Source organism: Sus scrofa, chromosome 3 (genome assembly GCF_000003025.6).
Source record: "Sus scrofa isolate TJ Tabasco breed Duroc chromosome 3, Sscrofa11.1, whole genome shotgun sequence".
Taxonomy (NCBI): domain Eukaryota; kingdom Metazoa; phylum Chordata; class Mammalia; order Artiodactyla; family Suidae; genus Sus; species Sus scrofa.
In genome coordinates, this window is record NC_010445.4 from 75,546,347 (window position 1) to 75,567,164 (window position 20,818).

Sequence of the window (20,818 nt, forward strand, 5' to 3'; positions counted from 1 at the left end):
CTTTGTCCCTAATATTGAACGTCCCCCCCGGTCAACAATGTTGCTGCTTTTTAAAATATTTTTTTATCCATAAATTTTCATTTCATCTTCTTCCTTAGATGTCATTAAATCAGTATGCACTTACAAAAATATCCACCAAAATATTATGATTATAAATAGTTTGAACATGGAATCCATTCAGAACAATAACCAAACCAAACAAATCCCTCAGTGGCATAAAGACCCAAATCTCCAGTTTCTCACATCTCCAGGAGAATTCCTGCAGTGAAAACAGCAATACTCACACAGACAATATAAACTGTTACTCGGCTTGAAAAGTCACCAGGGACTGCACAGGAAGAGCTGACTCTATATTGCTGTTTTCCTTTACAGTTCTAAACCCAGGGACAACTTTCACTGTGCAACTCTGACTCAGATGAATGTTTTGTAATGGCAGCCAGTACAGTCAACCCACTTAAAAGCAAATTATGTGAGCATCCTGCCATTGCAACAAGATTTACATTTTTGCAGACCATTCGCCATGAAGGTCCACTAAAGCATTAGAAGAAATCAAGTCCGTCTCTCTGGGGTTCGGCTGACTTTGATCTTGGTGGGACCTAGTTCTAGGTACTTAAGGGCACACTGAGAAAAGCAACATCATTAACATACATACTTAAAAATCACAAATGCACATGAACGCCTAATCCTTATAACTTAACAAAAGTGAACAAAAATCGCAATGACAAACTTCACATAAACTCCTCATTTGGGGGAACGGAGCTAGGAAATAAGTGCTTACACGTTTGTAAGAACTGTGGGAACACAGTGATTTATGAAATATTCCAAGTCCAGAGGGATCATTTTCCCCCATGGTTTCTTTCTATCAAAACTGGTTCATTGTCCATATTTACATATGTCATTTAGAATCCACTTACTGTTAGATGCTGGAACAGCCACGCCCTCATGATATTTGTGGCTACTTTGGGAAAGATGCCACGCTTTTTGTGACGCTTTTTGTCCTTATCTGGATCATCATCGTCACCTGTGCTGGGGGAAGCTACACTGTTGTCCAAGCCATCACCTGCAAACATAGTGAATCAAATTTTGACTGATGCTACCTTGACATGCTTCATTCAAATAGAATGCCTTTGGACATAAACAAAAGCAAAAGAGCAATATAAATGATTAATAGCTTATTTGGTACTCTTTTTTTTTTTTTTTTTTTTTTTTTTTTTTTTTTTTTAAAGACAGAGAAAAAGAACGAGGTCTAGGCTTCAAAGTAGTCAGGTCTAAGGAACTTCTTCCAAAGAACAGTGGGACAGGTCAATAGGAATGAAGGGGAATAGCCCATCTCTTGAGTAGCTTTGTTGCTATGGGGATGATTCAGATGTGCACAGTTGAGGCAAGTTAAGTGGAACTCCTACCAGGGAGTTAAATATGGTGGAAGCCATGAGCAGAGGTGCTGTCCCTGCCTGGGTACTCGAATTCCACATGTAGTCATTGATGTCAACTTGTGAGAAGATGCATTTAGATAGCAGCTATTTCTACAAGCGATCCATCTTAAAGTAGGCCATGGAAATGTAGGTAATCCATCTTATAAATAGTCTGACACAGGAATGCTTCAAATAGAATATAATTTTTCTTGTCAAAGAAAGAGAACATCAAGTTTAGTAAGGGAAAAATGCTGGAAATTGTCTTTTAATTAGAAAACAATGGCTATTTAAATCAAATAAAGCGATGTTAAATTAACAGTCAGCTGGGATCGTATGACCCTACTAATCCAGGTGGTTTCTGAAATTTCTTCTAGATTTAAATTTTTATCATTGAAAAGGCACCTGCTTACATATTCCTAAACACAGGATCCTGTTTTTCCATTGATTTCTGTTATAACATTTAAGTTATTTCTTCTAGATAATTTTTTTGGCTCTGTGACACGATAAAATAAAAGTGCAGTCGTCTCTTTTAAATGACATGTTGAATTAGGAAAAAAAAAAAAAAAAAGTGAAATTTCAGCCCATATAAGTATACTGTCTGAAAGAAGTCATAGGGTACAAATGGAAAGTCAATGCTTGCTGTTTCGACCCAAAAGATAAAAGGGAAAACAATCGGGGACTAAATCTCCTACCGGAAAGAGTAGCTTAGCTTTCGTCAAATGCTCTTCTCCACCTGGTACCCCAGCTCTCTCGGCAGAAGCTATGGGCTTTTATTTTAGGAAGAGACAGGTTGATCTGGGCCCAGAAAGAAGAGCTTTAGGGGCAGGCTTTGGCGATGAGCAAGGGCATTATCTGGGTTGTGTGAGTCACTGGGAGACCCATCCACGTGGCTCAGGGATCTGGTAAGATCATCCATGGGAACTAGCCTAACATTCCTCTCCATTGCTTCAGGAATTTCTGTATTCCTACATCTAGGTGTTACCTAAATATCCTACACTCAGAAAGAATTCTCTATTTTGATTTCAGTTATTTCAGTCCAATCTAAGTACTTGTGCTGCCATTAATCGACTGTTCTTAACAGAGCTCTTCAGGAAACTGCCCCCATGCCCCCAAGAAGAAAACTGCCCCCCAGATGACCTTGACTTGTGCTGAGCTGAAGCTTAAATACTTTGCTGGGTGACCAACAGACTCGTTTCAACATTTCTGCTAAGATTACAGCAGATGCCCCAAATACAAAACTTTTGCAGAACTTTTCTGTTTCATGTTTATCAATTTAAAATCTGTAATTTTTGGGGTACTCAGTGGTGCACTGACAAAATTCAGATATTCTGTTAAAGCTCCACGGAATCCTAGCGGTGTTGTCAGTGGAAAAGATCATCAAGACCAGAATTCCCAAGCCCTCAATGAAGAGAAAGTACTTGTAATCCTGTTGGGTGACTTGCCCAAAAGGAATGGGGCTGGTGTTAGGGGCAGGAGCAGACACCCATATCCCTAAACTGGTGCTCCTTCCACCCCACCAAGCCCTTTATTTGCATAACCAAGTGTTTTATAAAGAGTCCCCTTGGATTTGCCTAATAAATTCTTTGAAAGTCCAATATTTAAAGAGGCTTTTTATTCAGAGAAGCAATTCACCATATAAAATAACAATTCATTAAAGAAACATGAGAAAAGAAAACAACTCAACAGCATTTAAAATTTCAATGGGCTAATCCACTTTCAATATGCAAAAGGTAACCAAGGAAAAGAAACATATTACTTGATCATTGATTAAAAAACGAAAAGCTTGTAACCTAATGACAGGACAGTTTTTCACCACCTCTCCATGATTGTTTTCCACCTTGGAAAAAAAAAAAAAAATAGCCTTTCTATCCATCTCAAAACCCCTTCAGATTAATTTAGCAGGCAATGCCTAGTGCCTGCCTTGAAGAGAATTCATTGATAATTTATGGAAATATCTACTATAATCCAGCGGAGATGACTTTTTTCCAGCTTTGTGCATCAATAGATAATCAAGGCCTTAAAGCAGCCTTAGCTTCCCATTACCTCAGGCAAAAGAATTCCTGAAAGCGTGCCTTGAGGGCACCTGAATTATATACTCCATTAGGAGTGGAAGGCTTTCTGCATTCCATGTGTAACACTCACCAGAACCTTTCCTGTTTATTTCTGCTGTATGAAAGCAGAAGCATTAGGAACAGAATTTTTTAAGTGAAGACTTATGTAGATACAATGGAGAAACCTTTCAAGCAAGAGCCAGATCACCCCCTTCAGTCCCTGGCAGCGACCTCTCCCGAATAAAAGGTTTCTATTACATCATTAGCTCAAGCCAAAAACAGCCTTGGCTTAATGCTCAGTTTGTTCTTCCTACTGTTTTTAGGCAAATACAGCTACTTTACTCCCATCTGGGAGGGAAATTACACTGCTGGGTTGTAATCTAAGACAAGATTTTCATTGGAAGCAAATGCTTTCAATCCAGTGTAAATACTGGTGCATGTTCAGAAAAGCCTAAAACAATAAACCCTGCTCCTTCCCGACACAAGTTAGGGAAATGGAGAGGATGGGGCAGGAGGAGAGCATAATAAAACAGACTATTCTAAAAGCAAACACTTTCATAGATTTTAATAAATTGTTTAACCTCTTCCACTTTCTAAAATTGAAAATTGATCTCGAACCGGCTCCACCTCAGAGCAAAGTCTCAATGGCCAATTGTACCTTGCGCTCTTCCACCCACTCTGCAATTGGATACGGTCACCTCTCTGAGGTCTCTGGAGGATTTATTTCCTTTTTTTTTTTATTTTTTTTTTATTTTTAAGATCACTAAACAAACTTGGAGGACCGCCGGCCGGCCACACGGCAGCAGGCAGCCGCTCTGAACCACATTTGTAAAATGTCAGGAGTGACTTCATTCCTGGAGCTGACTTCTCCTGCCGCCAAATGAAGGCAAACTGAAAAGGTGGAAATAATCATAAAAATGATGCTAGTCCATAAACAAGCTTACAGCCTCATTAGGATAGCAGTAGGCTCCAGTGGGTGATTTATGCTCGTTTTGCTGATGCTATGAGGAAATGCCATAGGGCGACTTTAGCCAATTGCTAATGGTTTCTGACAGCTTCTTAGCAACTAGTGCAAGCAACGTTGTGGCGTTTGCTAGTGACAGAAACCGAAAATGTCATATTATCTGCCCATGTGTCATGAAGTCCGTGTGGCAATTAACTAGCAGGCCAGTGACTGAGGGGCCAGAGGCTCCTGAAAATGGCCTTTGGCTATGCAGAGGCAGCCGCCGGGTGCTGAGCTGCACACAGGCCACATTCTAATGCAGAAAGCCACATCCCCGCGACCTGCCTGGCTCTGATGAGACCAGGCCCCTCACGTTCCCCCTTTCCCATCGCCAAAGTGCCACGGCGGCCTCCTCTCTCTCTGGGCACTGGCTTGAGCGCTATCAGAAGACTCTAAAGCGATCTGCTTTGATCTGATCGTCCCACTGGCTCCTTAATTGGCCCTACCTGGTTCTGGGCTTTTCAGACGCTGGATTCCAAGGGGCCAGCCATTTTTCTGCTCCCTCACAAATGAGTCTAAAAGGATTTCAGATCACTGAAGCAGACGCCTGGCCTGTCGAGATGGCTGGGAGCAGGGGAACTCTGGGCGGCCACAAAACGCTGTTTAAAAAACACCAGGCTTCTAACAAGCAAGGGTTGGGGCGGGGGGGGTGGGGGGGAGAATCCCGGCCGCACTTTGCAGGTTGCGAGCTCTCAAAAACCATGCACTATATGTCAAACTGTCAAACCTTTCAGCGTGGGCCATTTGCCCTTTCAAATAATATTTAAGAATTGTTTTTACAAAATTTTATAGGCCATGGTCTAGTGAAAGAGGCCAACCAACAAAGAAAGGAATTTGTACTACAATTCGTCTACGGACAATTTCTTGTGAGACCTGGGCCCGTCCCAGCGGAGCAAGGCAGGTGACCTGTGACAGCTCCCAGGCTGTCAGAAGAGCTCAGATTTCAAACACGCTCAACTCAAACATCCCTGGTCGCCTATTTAAGCATGCCCAGGCATTTAGACTGCGCTATCTCCTGCCTTTCAAGGCAGGATAAAGCGGCATTTATCGTATTCAGGCCATTCAATGGGTCAGCCTGACCGTGTCAGCAGGGGCTCCTTCCCATTTTTCTCTGCCCTCCTAACTCCCTCTCTCCCCGCTCAGGACCACCAGCCCCCCCAAACCTATTCTGAGGAAGGCCCACACAAAATCCCCCAAAAGCGCCTGCGATTTTACATCTCAAGAGATGGGCACTAGTGTGTCAGTGGGCCAGCAAGTAGGAACCCAGTGGGTTGTTGGCCAGAGGGTCCTTTATGACCCAGAAGCCAAATTCCTAATTAGGGGATGAACTTGCAGCTGCCAGGGCAAGTGGACGTGTAAGGTTGGGGACCCTCTTGTTTTGCTATAGGAGCCACACCCGCTCCGAGACCATTGCCTTGACACTTGTGTTTGGAGAGTCCGTGGTTGCGGGCCACATTCCCTCCTTAACCTTTACTCTTCTCCTCTCTGATTGCTGAGAAATAAAGAGTCTTTGTCCCCCAGATGGACCTAGACTCAAAACTCAAGGCCAATTATAAGCGTATCTTTCGATGCCGAGTACATGCCACTGTGCCTTGAATGTTGTCCACGTGGTGGTTTCAAAGCCCTCGGAGAACCGCAGAGCTCAAGTTGTGAGGGAGCTAACTTTTTAATCCAACATTAAGGGCTTCTGCTTTTCTCTTGTCTGTTTTCTCATCCAGCACATCTCCACGAGAAAAGAGAAAAGACGGCATTTTTCCCCTTAAACGGTGTGTAGAACATTCCCGCCTTTCTAGTGGCTGCTGAGGCAAACACCCCATTGTATGGAGGGATGGGTTTCCACTGAAGTCCTGCTATCGGGGTGTGCCAGCTTGCTAGGAAAAACAGAAAAACTACCCTGAACCCACTTTTCCCGATCCTGGCTGTGCCTACTTAGCCAGAAGTCACAGGGGATAATGTTTCTGTATTATGTTAAGAGGATAAATGGTGAGAATTATAGACAAGTCTTTCCCAGGAACAGGCTAGAATACTTCAGAGGTTTTAAGGAGGTGTTTTGTCTTCATTTAGAATGCGGAATAGCTGCCAGGATGATTTTTCTAAAACGCATATCTGATCATATAACCCTGGCACTTAAAATCCTTCTGTGGCTACCCTTTGCCTTCAGAATAAAGGTCACAGTTTTTAGCCTGGCATAGGAGACCTTTTCGTGGGTCTCCCTGGGCACTGCAGGCACAGCCGCACCCCCAGCTCAGTCCTCACCCCCCACCCCCACCCCCACTCCACGGTTCTCAGGACCTCACCCCACTCAGTCTCTCTCACAGCTCTTTGTGTTTCCCTGTGCCAGTCCTTTCCCTGTAGCATCCTTCCTGGCAGACCCCTTGGTGACCTTCTAGGTTCGCCTCAACTGCCATCTCCTATAAGGAGATTTGCTGGACTCTACTAATCTTTAGTAATCCTCCTCCTCAATCCTGAGTGATTTTGCTTCTCCTCACCATCCTCCGCTCAAACATACGTCATCCTCTGCCAGGACTGTTGGTTTCCGTAGATGTCCCCTCGACTTGATTACAGAATACATGAAAGCAGAGACCTGGTCATACTCCTTGTTAAGATTCCCTAACCCAGGGTTACCCCAGTGTACAGGCTCCTGACGTGTCAATTGCTTATTGAATAAATGCGTGAATACATTTTTTTTCACTGCATGGAGAAAACCCACAGTTGCAATTTCATGCTGTTACAATTCTTTTTGATACATATCTACCTTAAATTCTTAAAAAATATTCATGAATGAAATTCAGAGAAATAAAAGAAAACGTAAAAGAAACGCCTTCTCCAAAGCTGGGACGTTTCCTTGGGATCTTTAAGCTCCTCGTGGGCCAAAGATGAACTCAGCATTAACGTATCAGACTTCACTATAATGTTTACCATAGCCCTTTAGAGATGTGCTCCTGGTTCCTGCGATTATGACTTAAAGGTATTTGCCTAACTAAAATTTCTTTCTGTTTCTGCATTTTTCCTGAGTCCAAAATTTAAAAATAAAGCAAACGCTATGTTTCTTTCTGCATTTCCCCCCAATAAATGAATGCTACTGCTCCTTCCTTCACATATCTCCCAGTTTTACCACAGCAGAGAATCTCAACTGTCTCTGAGGAGACAGTTTGACCCTGAGCTCAGACTTCAGACTCATGCTTTTATCGATATGGTGCACACACAAAACTCTAGAACGGTGGTTTTTTCCTTGCCTGGGACAAGTCATTGTGTCCGTCTTTCCCACAGCATTCTTCCCCACCTGCCTCAATAATTCTGCAGCAACAGGTTATCCAGGGACCTTAGTACCTGATACTGTTACAGATTGACATGTCATAGGATCCTAGAACTTTGAAAGGATTTTGCAAGATAAATGCAAACATAATACAATTTCCTAAGCCTTATTATACAGTTTCAAGAGAAACAGAATACACTTTACATATCTGCAGATCTACAGCTAAGGGATATATGTAATGGTCTAAATCCAATGGTTAACGTCTAAGTTTACCTTTAATTCGAGTTCTGTTACCTCGGCCTCCCTTTTGTGTCTCTTCTCATCCTTAGGAGTTTAAGGTTTCCTTGTTCTTAGTTCAAAGTGATTCTCGGGTGATCAAAGAAAAATAACAAAGGAAAGCACATTCTCCTATATTTTATCACCCATGGCTTTCCTGGAAAATCCTGGTAGTTCCTTTGGACACCTAGATAGAGTGTTGCTGGTACCTGCCCTGGCTGGTGGAAGTCCCAGAAGGGGCTTCACAAATGCCCAATGGGACAGAGACACCCATGGTACTGACGGAAAAGATGGAGGGAAGCAGGGGAGGAGATTAAGAAGAAGCAAGTTTTAAATAAACATATTCTTGGCACTTATGAAAAGAAATGTCTACATATGCTTCCTAAGGTTGGCTTCACAGAGATTTGCTATGAGGCTTTTCCTTTCTAGTTGCATTTAGGTTTGTTAAACGGTGACAAACATTGGTTAATAATTAACCACTGTGGAATGAGCTCACAGCCTCTCTCTGCCCTTTAGTGGACACCTGACATCACAGAAACCCCAGGGAAGGGATGGAGAAGCAGAGCCTGGAGGCAGGAGCTGTCTCTATGAACCTATTGCCCCCTTTTCTAAAGAGTAAATGTAGCATTTAAAAGTGAGCTCTGGATATGTAACCAGCTTTTGCATAAGCTGTCACTCCTATCATTGATTCATTCATTTAACAAAAATGTCCTGAATGCCTCCTATGTCCCAAACATGAATGCCAACTCTTAGAGACACAAATGGTGAACCAAACCAGAAAGAGTCCCTTTTTCTATATGCTTTCCAATTAGAGGGCACAGATGTTAAACAGAATAGTCCCAGTAATAAGTGTGCAATTGCACTCCATCAGAAAGAAATCAAAATCTATGAGCGTGTGGAACATCCCCAGGGCTCTAAGAGCTGTGACCTGCAAAGGCACTTCCATGGGATCATCAGTGTCCTCTCCATTGCATGTCCTAAGAGTACATAAATTTATAAAATAAAGCCTCCCCCTCCTGTGTCTCTTCCTAATTCAACCTAACAAATCCCTGGATTCCCAACTAAGATTGGAGAATGAGGGACAATAGAAAGGCAAGGAGTCTATTCAGGTAGACCCCTATTTAAGCACTGGTTCTGAAGTTAATTTGTAAGCAGGTCTCTTGGATGTGAAGAGCGTACTTTCCCAGAGAAGCATGTTATGAATGGTGATAGTTCCCAAGCCTAGTTCATCAAAAGCCAAAGTAATTTATTCGGTGAATGAAGTTTAAACTGACATGTGGGCCCTGAGTTCGGGAAGTCAGAAAGGGCAAGAATAAAGAGGAAGATGAATTTCTTCTCAGATTTCTGTGTACACAGACCGCCGAGGCAAGTATGAAAATATGCGTGACTGCCTTTAGCACCTCTTTTTTTGTTATCTCTCCTCCACTGCATAGCCTCCCCCTCCTGCAGCTTCCCAGTTTCCCAATGTCTTGGAGAGGCACTTGGCCTCCCAACTGTGGTCACATCACCTGGGCCGACTGTCTTCCTACTATAAATGCACTCTCATCATCTTCCACCAGTCACAATACCCAGCCTTTCGGGCTACTTGATCTGAGCCAGACCTTAAGTAGAAAGCAAACTGAAAGAATTCAGACTAGGGATGGATAACAGATGCCTCCCTCACCTTCCCAGAAGTGTTGACACTTTTTTTTTTGTCTTTTTTTTTAGGGCCACACCCACGGCATATGGAGGTTCCCAGCCTAGGGGTCTAATCAGAGCTGCAGCTGCTGGCCTACACCACAGCCACAGCAACGCGGGAGCCGAGCAGCATCTGCGACCTACACCACAGCTCACGTTAATGCCAGATCCTTAACCCACTAGCAAGGCCAGGAGTTGAACCCGCAACCTCATCATTCCTAGTCAGATTCGTTTCCGCTGCGCCAAGATGGGAACTCCAGTGTGGCACTTTTAAAAGGAGATTTTTTCATGTAAATGAATCTTTAATAGCAGGATTTCAGGAAGAGAAAGAAGTAAAGTTTTAAAAAATATGGCATGTGCATTTCTGATCAACAGATGCCAATCTTTCAAAAGAAAGCCCCAGGCTGGTTTCCTAATGGAGGGGGTTACACCCCACTAATTCCACCCCTAACCCTGCCTGCATTTGGAAAGCTATGTACTTCTGAATAACCCACGGTTTCTAACAGAAACTGTGGTGACAGTAAATGAGTCCGATGGGTATAAGCATGGAGAATAGGAGTAAGAGATCCAAGCTGCACAAGTGTGTGTGTGTGTGTGTGTGTGTGTGTCATTCATAATTTGGGTGTTTATAATGCAGGGATTGTCAGCCTGTTGAAATATATTTGGAATAATTTCTTTACCATAAATCACGTGTTTTGTCAAGCTTCTATCACATCCTGATTCTTCACTGTCAACATCAACAACGCATACAATGTAACTGGGTGAAAACTATGGGAAGACATCTACTAAATATCTGAGACCCAGAATAGAAATACTTGCTGGATTTTTATAGAATACAATTTTTTTTTTTTTTTTTTTTGCCATTTTGGCTGCCCAGGGCACAGGGAGTTCTGGGGCCAGATCCGAGCCATAGTTGCCATCCACGCCGCAGCTGCAGGGTGCCAGATTGAACCTGCGTCCTGGAGCTGCACATGCTGCTGATTCCATGGCACCACAGCGGGAACTTTCGAACATTTTTTTGTTAAAATTTTAATGGGGAGTTGATAGAATTGAAGAAAATGGACTTGCGAAATTCATGGAAAGTAAGATTGTCAGTGAGAGTTGACCACCATTTATATTACTTCAGATTTAGTTTACGTAAGTGTTCGTACAAGGAGAGTACCGTGGACGGATAAAATGTACGCCAAAAATTAGATGAATCTTCCAAGTTTTTTTTTGTTTTTTTTTTTTTTTCTTAAATCATTGTACTTTGTTCGTCTGAGATAGAAATACCTTTTTCTAGTAATTCAATATGACTTTCTGACTTGAATTCCCCTCAGGGAACAACAGCAAATTAGTTGCCTATACACAGAGGACAAACAGCAATGATGAATAGGAAAGAAGGAAAAAAAAAAAAAAAAAACACATTTTACTCATTTTTCACCCATTCAGCATTTTTTTACAACTAAACACCATGGAAAATCCCTGCAAAAACAGCATAACTTCTTAATGAAGTCCTAGAAACTTCAGGATGTGCGTGCACCGCAAAATATTACTGAAATCTATGTATTTATACTAAGGATACGACAAAATGGAAATCCCCGACCTTTTTCGAAGAAATGAAAAGAGAATACACTTCAGTGACAAAGGTAAAATTGTAAAGTCATAAACTTTTGTTTTGAATCAACATCTCAGCATTTTAGGACTCAGTGTTTCATTTAATTTCTAATATTTTAGTTATGTATGACAAGTTCATTGTTTTAAATATTCTTCCCCGAATATATAAATCATATGCTAATGAATGGTCTCAAAATTCTCTATAAGCATGAAAATAAATGTTTTATCAGTAAAAAACAACCACAACAAAAGAACAAATGCCACACATGAGATCTTACAGATAGGTAGACACACACACACACTTAATTTTTGTGATATCTTCAAGAGCTTGCTCTATAATTTATTTGTAAACTTCTGTATACTTAGCATGTGTGTGTATATACATATGTGTGTGTGTACATATGTGTGTACATACTTTTACACAGATAGGATGACATTAATTTACCAAAGTGGTTACTTCTTCAACAAGCTCGGTTATATAGAATGCACTTGAAATGCAGGATTTTTTTTAAAAGTTTCTGATTTGATAATTAGAAGCAGTGGCTCTCAGTTTAGGCTACACAAGGAGTCATGTGGCAGCTTTTACAAATGCTGATGGCTTACGCTGTACCCAAGACCAATTAAACCAGCATTTTGGAGGGTGAGATCCCAGCATTAGTGACTTTCAAAGCTCCAAGATGATTAAAATGTACACCCAAGTTTGAGAACCACTGGATTAGAATCACAGATTAAATGTGGTGAAGCTCATAAACTTTCCACAGAGAGATGACCAGAAGCCCCTTAAGCAGAGAAGTGTTTATTTCAAATACAGCTTTTAGAAGTTTACTCATTTGTTTCCTGCCTTATAGTTTGTAGGCTGAGAGCTTTGTAAAAATATAGCATAATACAGAGGCAAAAAAAAAAAAAAAAAAAAAAAAGAACCCAAGAAGCATAGCACACCTGGGCTCTTCAGCGTTGGGGAAAACAGTCCTATAAATGCCAAAGCAGCTGTATAAACAAGAAAAAGACACGGCACAGAGCCATAACTCATCTGTCTACTCACTCTCAATTATTTTTAAAAGTTTATTATCATCAGATATAATAGAGCTTATGAGTAATCTAAAAACATTTTCATTAAAAATGCCCCTAGAAGTTCCTGCTGTGGGGCAGTGGGTTGAGAATCCGATTAAGTGCAGTGGCCCAGGTGGCTGCAGAGGTGCAGGTTCTATCCCCACTGGGGCGGAGGGTTAAAGGGTCCAGCGTTGCTGCAGCAGCATGGGTCACAGCTGTGGCTCAGATTCAATCCCTGGCCCAGAACTTCCATATGCTATGGGTATGGCCATTGGAAAAAAAAAAAAAAAAATTCTTCAGGAACTCTATATGCTGTGGGGTGGCCAAAAAAGAAAAAAAGAAAAAAAAAAAAAAGCCCCTAATTTTTTTAAATTTAAAAAGTCAGATTCTGTTCATCTGGACCACATCACTCCAGGTAGGCCAGGATAAGGTATCTACATTCTGTGGGAACTTTATCCCCGTGACTGCCTTCATTTCACTGGTCTTTGTGCCTGGATGAGCAGAGCTTTCACAAGGAGCCCTGTGAGTGGATGAAGCATAGGGCACCCGTTTCCCCTGACTCTCCCTCGATTCCTGGAGCCCTCCCCTCCCCTTATGGGCAGTCTCCTCTTCATTCCCTCACTGATGCCCTTTCATTCTGCTCTCAGTCCCTAAGGAACTATGAGGCCAGGTCCTGGTGTGCACAAGAAGGGCACCAGGGCAGCAGAAGGCAGCTCAGCACAGGTGAGAGAGTGGGCCCTACCCCCTGGGGCAGAAGGTGGAGTGGGAGGAAATGCCACGGGCCAGGGAGGAAAAAAGAGATGATATTCTGCACAGATTTCTTTGCATGCAGAGTCGCATGGAAGGAGGTTGTGAAATGTAGATTAGCAAGTCTTTGGGGAGAAGAGAGATACTAAGTATGGTTAGCAGGAAAATGGGCAAGAAAGAAGTTGGGATTTTTAAAAAAAACACTTGATAGTCTCATATTCTAAAGCCATCTAAAAAAATAAGTTTCTGGAAGAAAAGGGTTGAGAGTTACTGGTGTGTGTGTCTGTGCCTACACCAAACCTTCTCTCCTCTGATCATCCAAGGCTCCAGCTCTTTTGTAGATGTGTGGAGCCACACACACCAGCCACTCAGTTAATTAGGGGCCAGCCTCAAAATCAGCACACTCCACAGAGTGGTGACTTGACTCTGGTGGGCATATAAAGATAAATGCCAGGGACCTTGGTAAAATGTGGTTTGGGATTCAGTTAGGGGAGGAGATTCTGCCTTTCTTTTTTTTCAAAAATTTTAAATTATAGTTGATTTACAGTGTTCTGTCAATTTCTGTTGTACATCAAAGTGTACACACACACACATATATATTCTTTCTTTTGCTCACATTATGCTCCAACATGTTCCATCATAAGTGACTGGATATAGTTCCCTGTGCTACACACCAAGATCTCATTGCTTATCCACTCCAAATGCAATAGTCTGCATCCATTAACCCCTATTTTTTTTTTTTTTTTTTTGCTTTTTTGGCCACACCCATGGCATTCAGAAGTTCCTGGGGCCAGGGATCAAACCTGAGACCCGAGCTGCTGCAGTGACAACGCTGGATCCCCAACCCGCTGTGCCACAGGGGAACTCCTCTGCCTTTCCGACAAACATCTAGGAGCTGCGGACACTGTGCTGCTCATCCAAGGATCACAAGGTTCATCTCATCCAAGGATCACAAGTTCTCACAGCTCTGGAGCATCTTCCCCCATGGGCACTAGAATCAGCAAGTGTGCAGGGTGCATGCCTGGCTACGGTGGAGAGGGGGACGGCCCTGTCCCTCTACACAATGAAGTGTACCTGCACCTGCAGGACAGGGCTGAGGGCAGGCCATCCAGGTCCTCACCTGAGCACACAGCCTCACCAGTATGGGAAAAAGCCAGGACGTCTCCCACTGGGGACCCCTCTTTCAGTGAGTCCTCCAGCCGTCCTCCCCCTTTATCTCCTCAGCACCACTTTACCTCCCTTCTTGCCTCCTACACTGGAGGAACTTGAAAAGAAGAGATTAGCCTCTGGAGTTGGATTGCCTGGGTTCATGTAAGTCTCACCTTCCCCCTTCAGAGCTGTGTGACCCTGGGCAAGTTATTTAACCTCTCCAAGCCCACGTTTCACCTCTCAGGAAAAAAAATGAGCATAGTAACAGTACTTAACACCTTGGAGTTATTGGGCAGATGTAAAATAAGCTGCAGAAAGTGGCTTTTTGTTTGCCTCTTTGTCAGTTGTTGTTTGGGGCTGTACCCGCAGCATGTGGACATTCCTGGGCCAGGATTGAACCCATGCCACAGCAGTGACCTGAGCCACAGCAGTGATGCCACTGGAGCCATCAGGGAACTTGTGCATCAAGTGTTTTAATGCCACCCCTGGCACTGTGGTGGCTTAGCTCAGTGAATGCTAGTCCCTGTGTGACCTTGTTAGGGAGGACTTTCTTTGAGCAAAAGGACATCTCTCCTGAACAGCTTACTCCAAGCAGGTAAACAATCATTGCCACTCCTGTCATCGCTATTGCATTCTCATTCCTAGCCGCTAAACTTTTCCAAAACATATACACCCGCTCTCCTGGCATGTATTTTTAGTTTTTTTCTTCTATTTCCCCAAAGAACCTTGGAGGGATGTAGGACTTCAAAAGTGGGCTTCAGAGTAAAAAGGGTGAGCAGAGCTGCCTACACAGTCCTATGACATGAATGCTTATTGCTGGATGGCGGGTGATACGCTGGAAACAATTTCTGTTAATACAAGTTCTCACTTCCCACACAAAATAGGTTCAGTTATAATAACTTGCCCTCTGCTGTCTAAATAATAGTTGTTATATATTGTTACTAGGGAAGGTTTCTGTTCTTGATTTACAAATATGGGGAAAAAGTTTTATCACTTAGGAAAGCATCTTTGGAGTTCCCATCGTGAATCAGCAGAAACAAATCTGACTAGCATCCATGAGGACACAGGTTTGATCCCTGGCCTTTCTCAGTGGGTTAAGGATCCGGTGTTGCTGTGAGTTGTGGTGTAGGTCACAGACAGGGCTCAGATCCCGTGCTGCTGTGGCTGTGGTATAGGCCTGAGGCCACTGGCCCAATTGGACCCCTAGCCTGGAAACCTCCATATGCTGCAGGAGCAGCCAAAAAAAGTCAAAAAAAAAAAAAAAAGAAAGAAAGAAAAAAAGAAAAAAGAAAGTATCTTTAAGGAAAATCAAGATGCACTCATGAAAAACAGGGCTGATTTTCGATTATAGCCCACCTCTTGTCTGGATAGCAGTAATAATAGCAATGATAAAAAGCTAAAATTTATTGATCAATTACTAGATGCTTGAAATGGTGTTTGGCCTTTATTTTCAATCAACTAATCCTCACAAGACCCTTATATTTTCAAGGTAAATTATCATGGTTTTTAAAAAAATCAATTTCTCCTTATTTTATCTTATTTTATTGTTTTTTAGGGCAGCACCCACGGCACATAGAGGTCCTCCGGCTAGGGGCTGAATTGAAGCTGTAGCTACTGGCCCACACCACGGCCACAGCAACGCTGGACCCGAGCTGTGTCTACAACCTTCGCCACAGCTCACAGCAACGCTGGATCCTTAACCCACTGAGCAAGGCCAGGGATTGAACCCGAATCCTCATGGATATTAGTTGGGTTCATTAACCACTGAGCCACAATGGGAACTCCCCCAATTTCTCCATATTTTAAAAACCCTTCACTAGTTACGGATCTTTCAAAAACGTTTAGTAGCCAATAGAAATAACTCATACTTACTACGATTACGGGCTGCACAGAGACGTGCCATGGGTGGTGTTTTCCTGAATTACCTCCTGTCATCCTTCAGTAGCCCTAATGCACAGAGAAGGAAACAGGCTGCCCTACAGATAAGGAAATAGAGCTCCTCGTGGATTCAAATCCACATCTGACTTGAGGCTAACCCCCTAACCATTTTAGAGCTAGTCTCTCCATGTAATCCCTTCGATTAGATAATGACGATCTAGGCACATTTCTTTAATGTCTAGAAAGATCTTCCAGAGCTAAACAGAGTCCTCGCCCATAGCTGCATGTCGTGCACAGGCAGCACAAAGCCTGACCCATAATGTGGGCTTCAGAACAGTTCCTGGATCCTTCTACCGAGGTCACAGAAGGAAGAGACCCTGGAGCCATGATCTCAGGGCACCACAGGCAGGTTCCTCAGTCAAAGTGACTGGGAAAAGGTTAAATATGAAAACCATCTCAGACATGAACATGAATGAGGGAGAAAACAAACACCAAGGGCTTAGGGATCTGGAGAAAGTACACAAGAATGGAGGAAGTCAAATCAGCCACACTGCAAAACACGGAGGCAACTTACCTAAAGGTGCCTCCAAAAATTAAAAGAGAAGATCGTACAAGAAAAACTTCAGGCAAGGGGTGGACATTGAGGAACCCGAGATCAAAACACAGAGGGGAGACCTGTGCTACCCACAGCATCAACCCACAAGCGGCACTGCCCTCTCCCAGGGCCTCGGTCACCTATGAGCTGACAAAAGTGGCAATGCAGCACCACAAAGCACACACTTTCTAGCATCACGCAGTGGTTTCCAAGTGTCGCTCTACATCTGGGGGGCCTGGAGTTTGGTTAGTAGGAGAGTTGGGAGGGAAATGCCCTTTCTAGAGACCTCCATGGTCCCTCTGAGGTTGGGAGTCCCTCGTGGAGCAGGCGCGGCCAGGACAGGAGGGAGAAGGAGGCGGAGGGACAAGTTCCCAGGAGAGCTGATTTTCTCTCACCATTTATTCATCAAGGAAAGGAAAGCCTCTCCTCCAAGGGGAGCAGCCTTCCCCATCTGTGGGATTTTCAGGGGTGATGTCACCTACCTGCTAATGTGCAATCCCCCCTGGTGAGAAGAAAGTGGCAGAATCCATGAATTATTCTCTCCACCGAAGGCAGAAACCTTCCCGCCCACGCCTGTGGAGAGGGGGTGGATCCCTGGCACCCCACACCCTCTCTCTTCATCAGCTTCTCCCTTGCTCTTCCTGAGCTCCTGGAGTGGCCTCTGCACATACTCTCCCTGGGACCCAGGCCCCCCTGGGTTTCCGAGACCTTCATCCCACAAGGGGGGAAGAGTCCCAGTAGCTTCAGTCCCCTGACACTCCCTGAGTCCTCCATTCATGGGAGCAGCTTCCCCCATTTAGCTGAAATCCCCCTTCTCACCCCCCACCCCTCATTCTGACACCCCCTCCAGCGTGGGCAGGTGTCTCTAGATTGCCCACGCTGCTGCTCCTGGTCCTCTTCCAGGTCTGGTCTTGCCCCCAACCACAAGCTGGCAGGAACCTCTGTCCCCGCCACCTCCCCCAAGCCCTGCCAGCCTTCTTTCCCAGGGCCGAATACTGCTCCCAGATGGAGGGGATCCTCTCTCGAAAAGCAGACCTCAGAAGGCGAATCCCAGCCCTGCCTGACTTCTGAGTTGGCCCATGGCCTGGAATTCCTTGTTGCTGTCCCCACTCATCAGACTGGGCATTCTGAAATGCCAGGCCTGAACTGGCTACACCCGTTGGATGCTATATCCTGGCCCACCCAGATGCCTGCTCCGTGGCCAGCTTCTCTGCCCAGCTTAGGTGCTTCAAGCCCTCGACCCCTTCATGATGGGGGTGCTTCGGCCCTGCCTCAGCCTGCTTCTGCTGCCCAGGGGCTCTGCATTGCTGAGGTTTCAGCACACATCCTAAACCTAGCATGCCCTGCCTTCTTCTCCTCGGGTACCCAAACTGGGAGACAGCCCCAAATCGCAGCCATTCAATCCAGATGGTCTGTGAGGGTATGATTTCCGTATCAGATACAGCTGTCCTTCTGTATCTCATTCATGCCCAAGGAATCCTTCCTTTCAGAAACCTCTCTGAAGGAACCCCCCCCCATAAGTCAGGCATCTCTGCCATATTTGGAGCAATTAGTTGAGTCTCATGTAATCAATCACAGGAAGAACAGGACAGGCACAAGTCACCGTCTGGCCTGAGCGAAAAGATTGGAAAGTTAAATGGTGGGTCACTGCAGGCCCAAAGCTAGATATCTGTCCCCTCACTAGTCAGAAGACATGCATGTGATCAGGTTAAAAAAACACCTAACTTCTGGAGTTTCTGAGGTGGCACAATGGGTTAAGGACCCAGCTGCAGTGGTTCAGATTGCTATAGAGGCTCAGGTTCCATCCTCAGCCTGGTGCAGTGGGTTAAAGGGTCCAGTATTGCTGCAGCACCATAGGTCACAATTGTGGCTCAAATACAATCTCTGGCCAGGGAATTTTCATGTGCTGCAGGAGTGGCCACACACACACACACACACACACACCCACACCCACACCCCACTTCAAAGAATCGGTATGGGAAGGCGATCTCCATCAGAGAAGCCCAAAAACTTCCAAGGCATGAAATGTGACTATTTGGGGCCATATTGTCACGAAGGAAGGTATACAAACCAAAATTATGAAAACAGCTCTGAGAGATCATGTTAATTGCTTCTCTTCTGTGCTTACTTGTTTGCCTTATTTTTTTTAAAATGGGAAAGTGAGGGTTTTGAAGCTCTGCCTAGGCTATCTGAATGTGCAATGATTGTTCAGGTCTTCCTAAACTTGGCAGTGGATTGAGGGCAAATTCCCAGATGGTCACACAGAGATTTCACAACACCAGGCCACGATTTCTCATCATTCCCAGTTCCCACACCTCCCCAAACGCAGGCACTCATGACTGCCCTGGAGGTCAGAACCCAAGACGGCTGATCCAGGCCAGCCACCGCTATGGCTGTTGCCTTTGTGAAGCGACTCCATATGCTGAGACCCCATTCTCCATCCATGGTGGTAATAAAGAGCCAGCCAAGTCAAAGGGGTGTTGTGAAAACTCCTGGAAAATGTGAAATTCTGCAAAAATGCCCTTTCTTGAGAACTTGGAGGGTCCTCCAAGACAGAGGCAGATGCACTTTCCGTGTGCCAGCGATGGGAGCTGGTGTTACACCACGTTGCCATGGCCTGTTTACCATCCTGCCATTCCCACTAGACTCTACGCTCCCCGAGCACCGTGAATGGCTCCAGGTCACCACTGTGTATCCTTAGGGCCGACCACTAGTTGGCTGCCATCATTTGTTAAATGCATGGCAGATGGAAATCCTAAACTGGCATAAATGTATGGAAGATTAAGGCAGGAGTATGGTGGCAGGTGGGGGAAGGGGGTTTATAGAAAGGCGCAGTTATCTTTACAGCTTTTGTTTCTCTACCGAAAAAATGTTCAACCTTCTGCCCTAAGTTAGGTCCATGCTCTTCAGCTCGACGGATGATACAGAATTCATTATCCAAAAAACTCAACAAAGAATCTGGTTACACGTCCTGAGGGTTTGTGAACTCCTCATTTCTACACAAGGAGAGCTGATTGGATGGTTAATTCAACCAATGGAAAGGACAGGAAGGGCTGGGGACAGCTCCCACATCACGCAACTCTTTTTGTGGTCGCAAGTGAACCAATGCACTATGATCTCCATTGCTCCGGTCTAGCTAAACCTGTATTTCTAGCCCATCACGCCACCACCTACCTAGGCTGAGGAAAATAATACCTTCACAGGAAACAACGAGAAGGCTAAAGAATCATCCAGAGCCTAAATTCTACACTCATGTTGCCACCAAATGAAACACAGACAAATGATCCACTCATATTTTCAATCTCTCTCCCTCTGCTTAAATTGGTCTGATTAAGTGATGTATGGGCCACTCAGAGGAGACGCAGTTAAAATGATCATTTTCCATTTAATGAAGAACATCCGTATCTTTAGCTGCTCTATTTATTAGAAAGTACATTTGAGAGTGTATGACAGTGGAACTGTGTGGTTTACTGCTAGGGGACTCATAATGGGCAGCAAAAGAGGGTCAGAGAGTCAGGAATATTTTGTTCCTGTTCATTGGCAGTGAATGAAAATTAACATCATAACCAGTGGATATTCTTTGTAACCGCTCCACAGAGGACATGTGAAGAGTAATTATAACTTCTTGGCTTATTTTATTATTATTGATACCATGGTCAAAGAGAACCAGGATCATGTTCTAAAGATACAGTTGAGATGGGGAATTCACCTATGAGGAAATGAATACCACAGGCCTGACAAGAGGAACGAGACTTAAATCCCTTAGTTTTCAAGATGACTTAGCAGCCAACACATAACGATAAAATAAGCTACAGATATTACAGTCAGGAAGACAGTGAGGCCCCCTGATAAACTGGGAGAGGTGGGATTACAATAGACAGCAGCAAAGGAGGCTTTCTGTCCACATGGAACAACTATACCTCCTGTCCTGGGAGAGCATCAGGAGACATAAAGAGAGGCCTGGACCCCGGATTCAGCTCCAGTTTATGCCTTCAAGATGGAATAATAAGTGCCATCACTTCTGCTACTTTCAGGTGCCTTAGGGTGCTAAGTGAAGCCAGAGAACTTTTTAGACAAACTAGCTTCATGGAATTTAGGGTTTTAACACCGTGAAGTCACATGCTAGTG

At 44.2% G+C, this 20,818-nt stretch overlaps 1 protein-coding gene across 6 annotated transcripts in view; it reads right to left on the bottom strand.

The window, feature by feature from the left end:
• MEIS1 (Meis homeobox 1) overlaps window positions 1-20,818 on the bottom strand; it is a 140,832-nt gene that overhangs the window by 61,323 nt on the left and 58,691 nt on the right. For all 6 annotated transcript variants that reach the window (XM_005662507.3, XM_021087437.1, XM_021087439.1 and 3 more), the window contains one exon: window positions 915-1,060. In XM_005662507.3, the coding sequence (XP_005662564.2) occupies window positions 915-1,060 (146 nt within the window). The remainder of the gene's footprint in view (window positions 1-914; window positions 1,061-20,818) is intronic.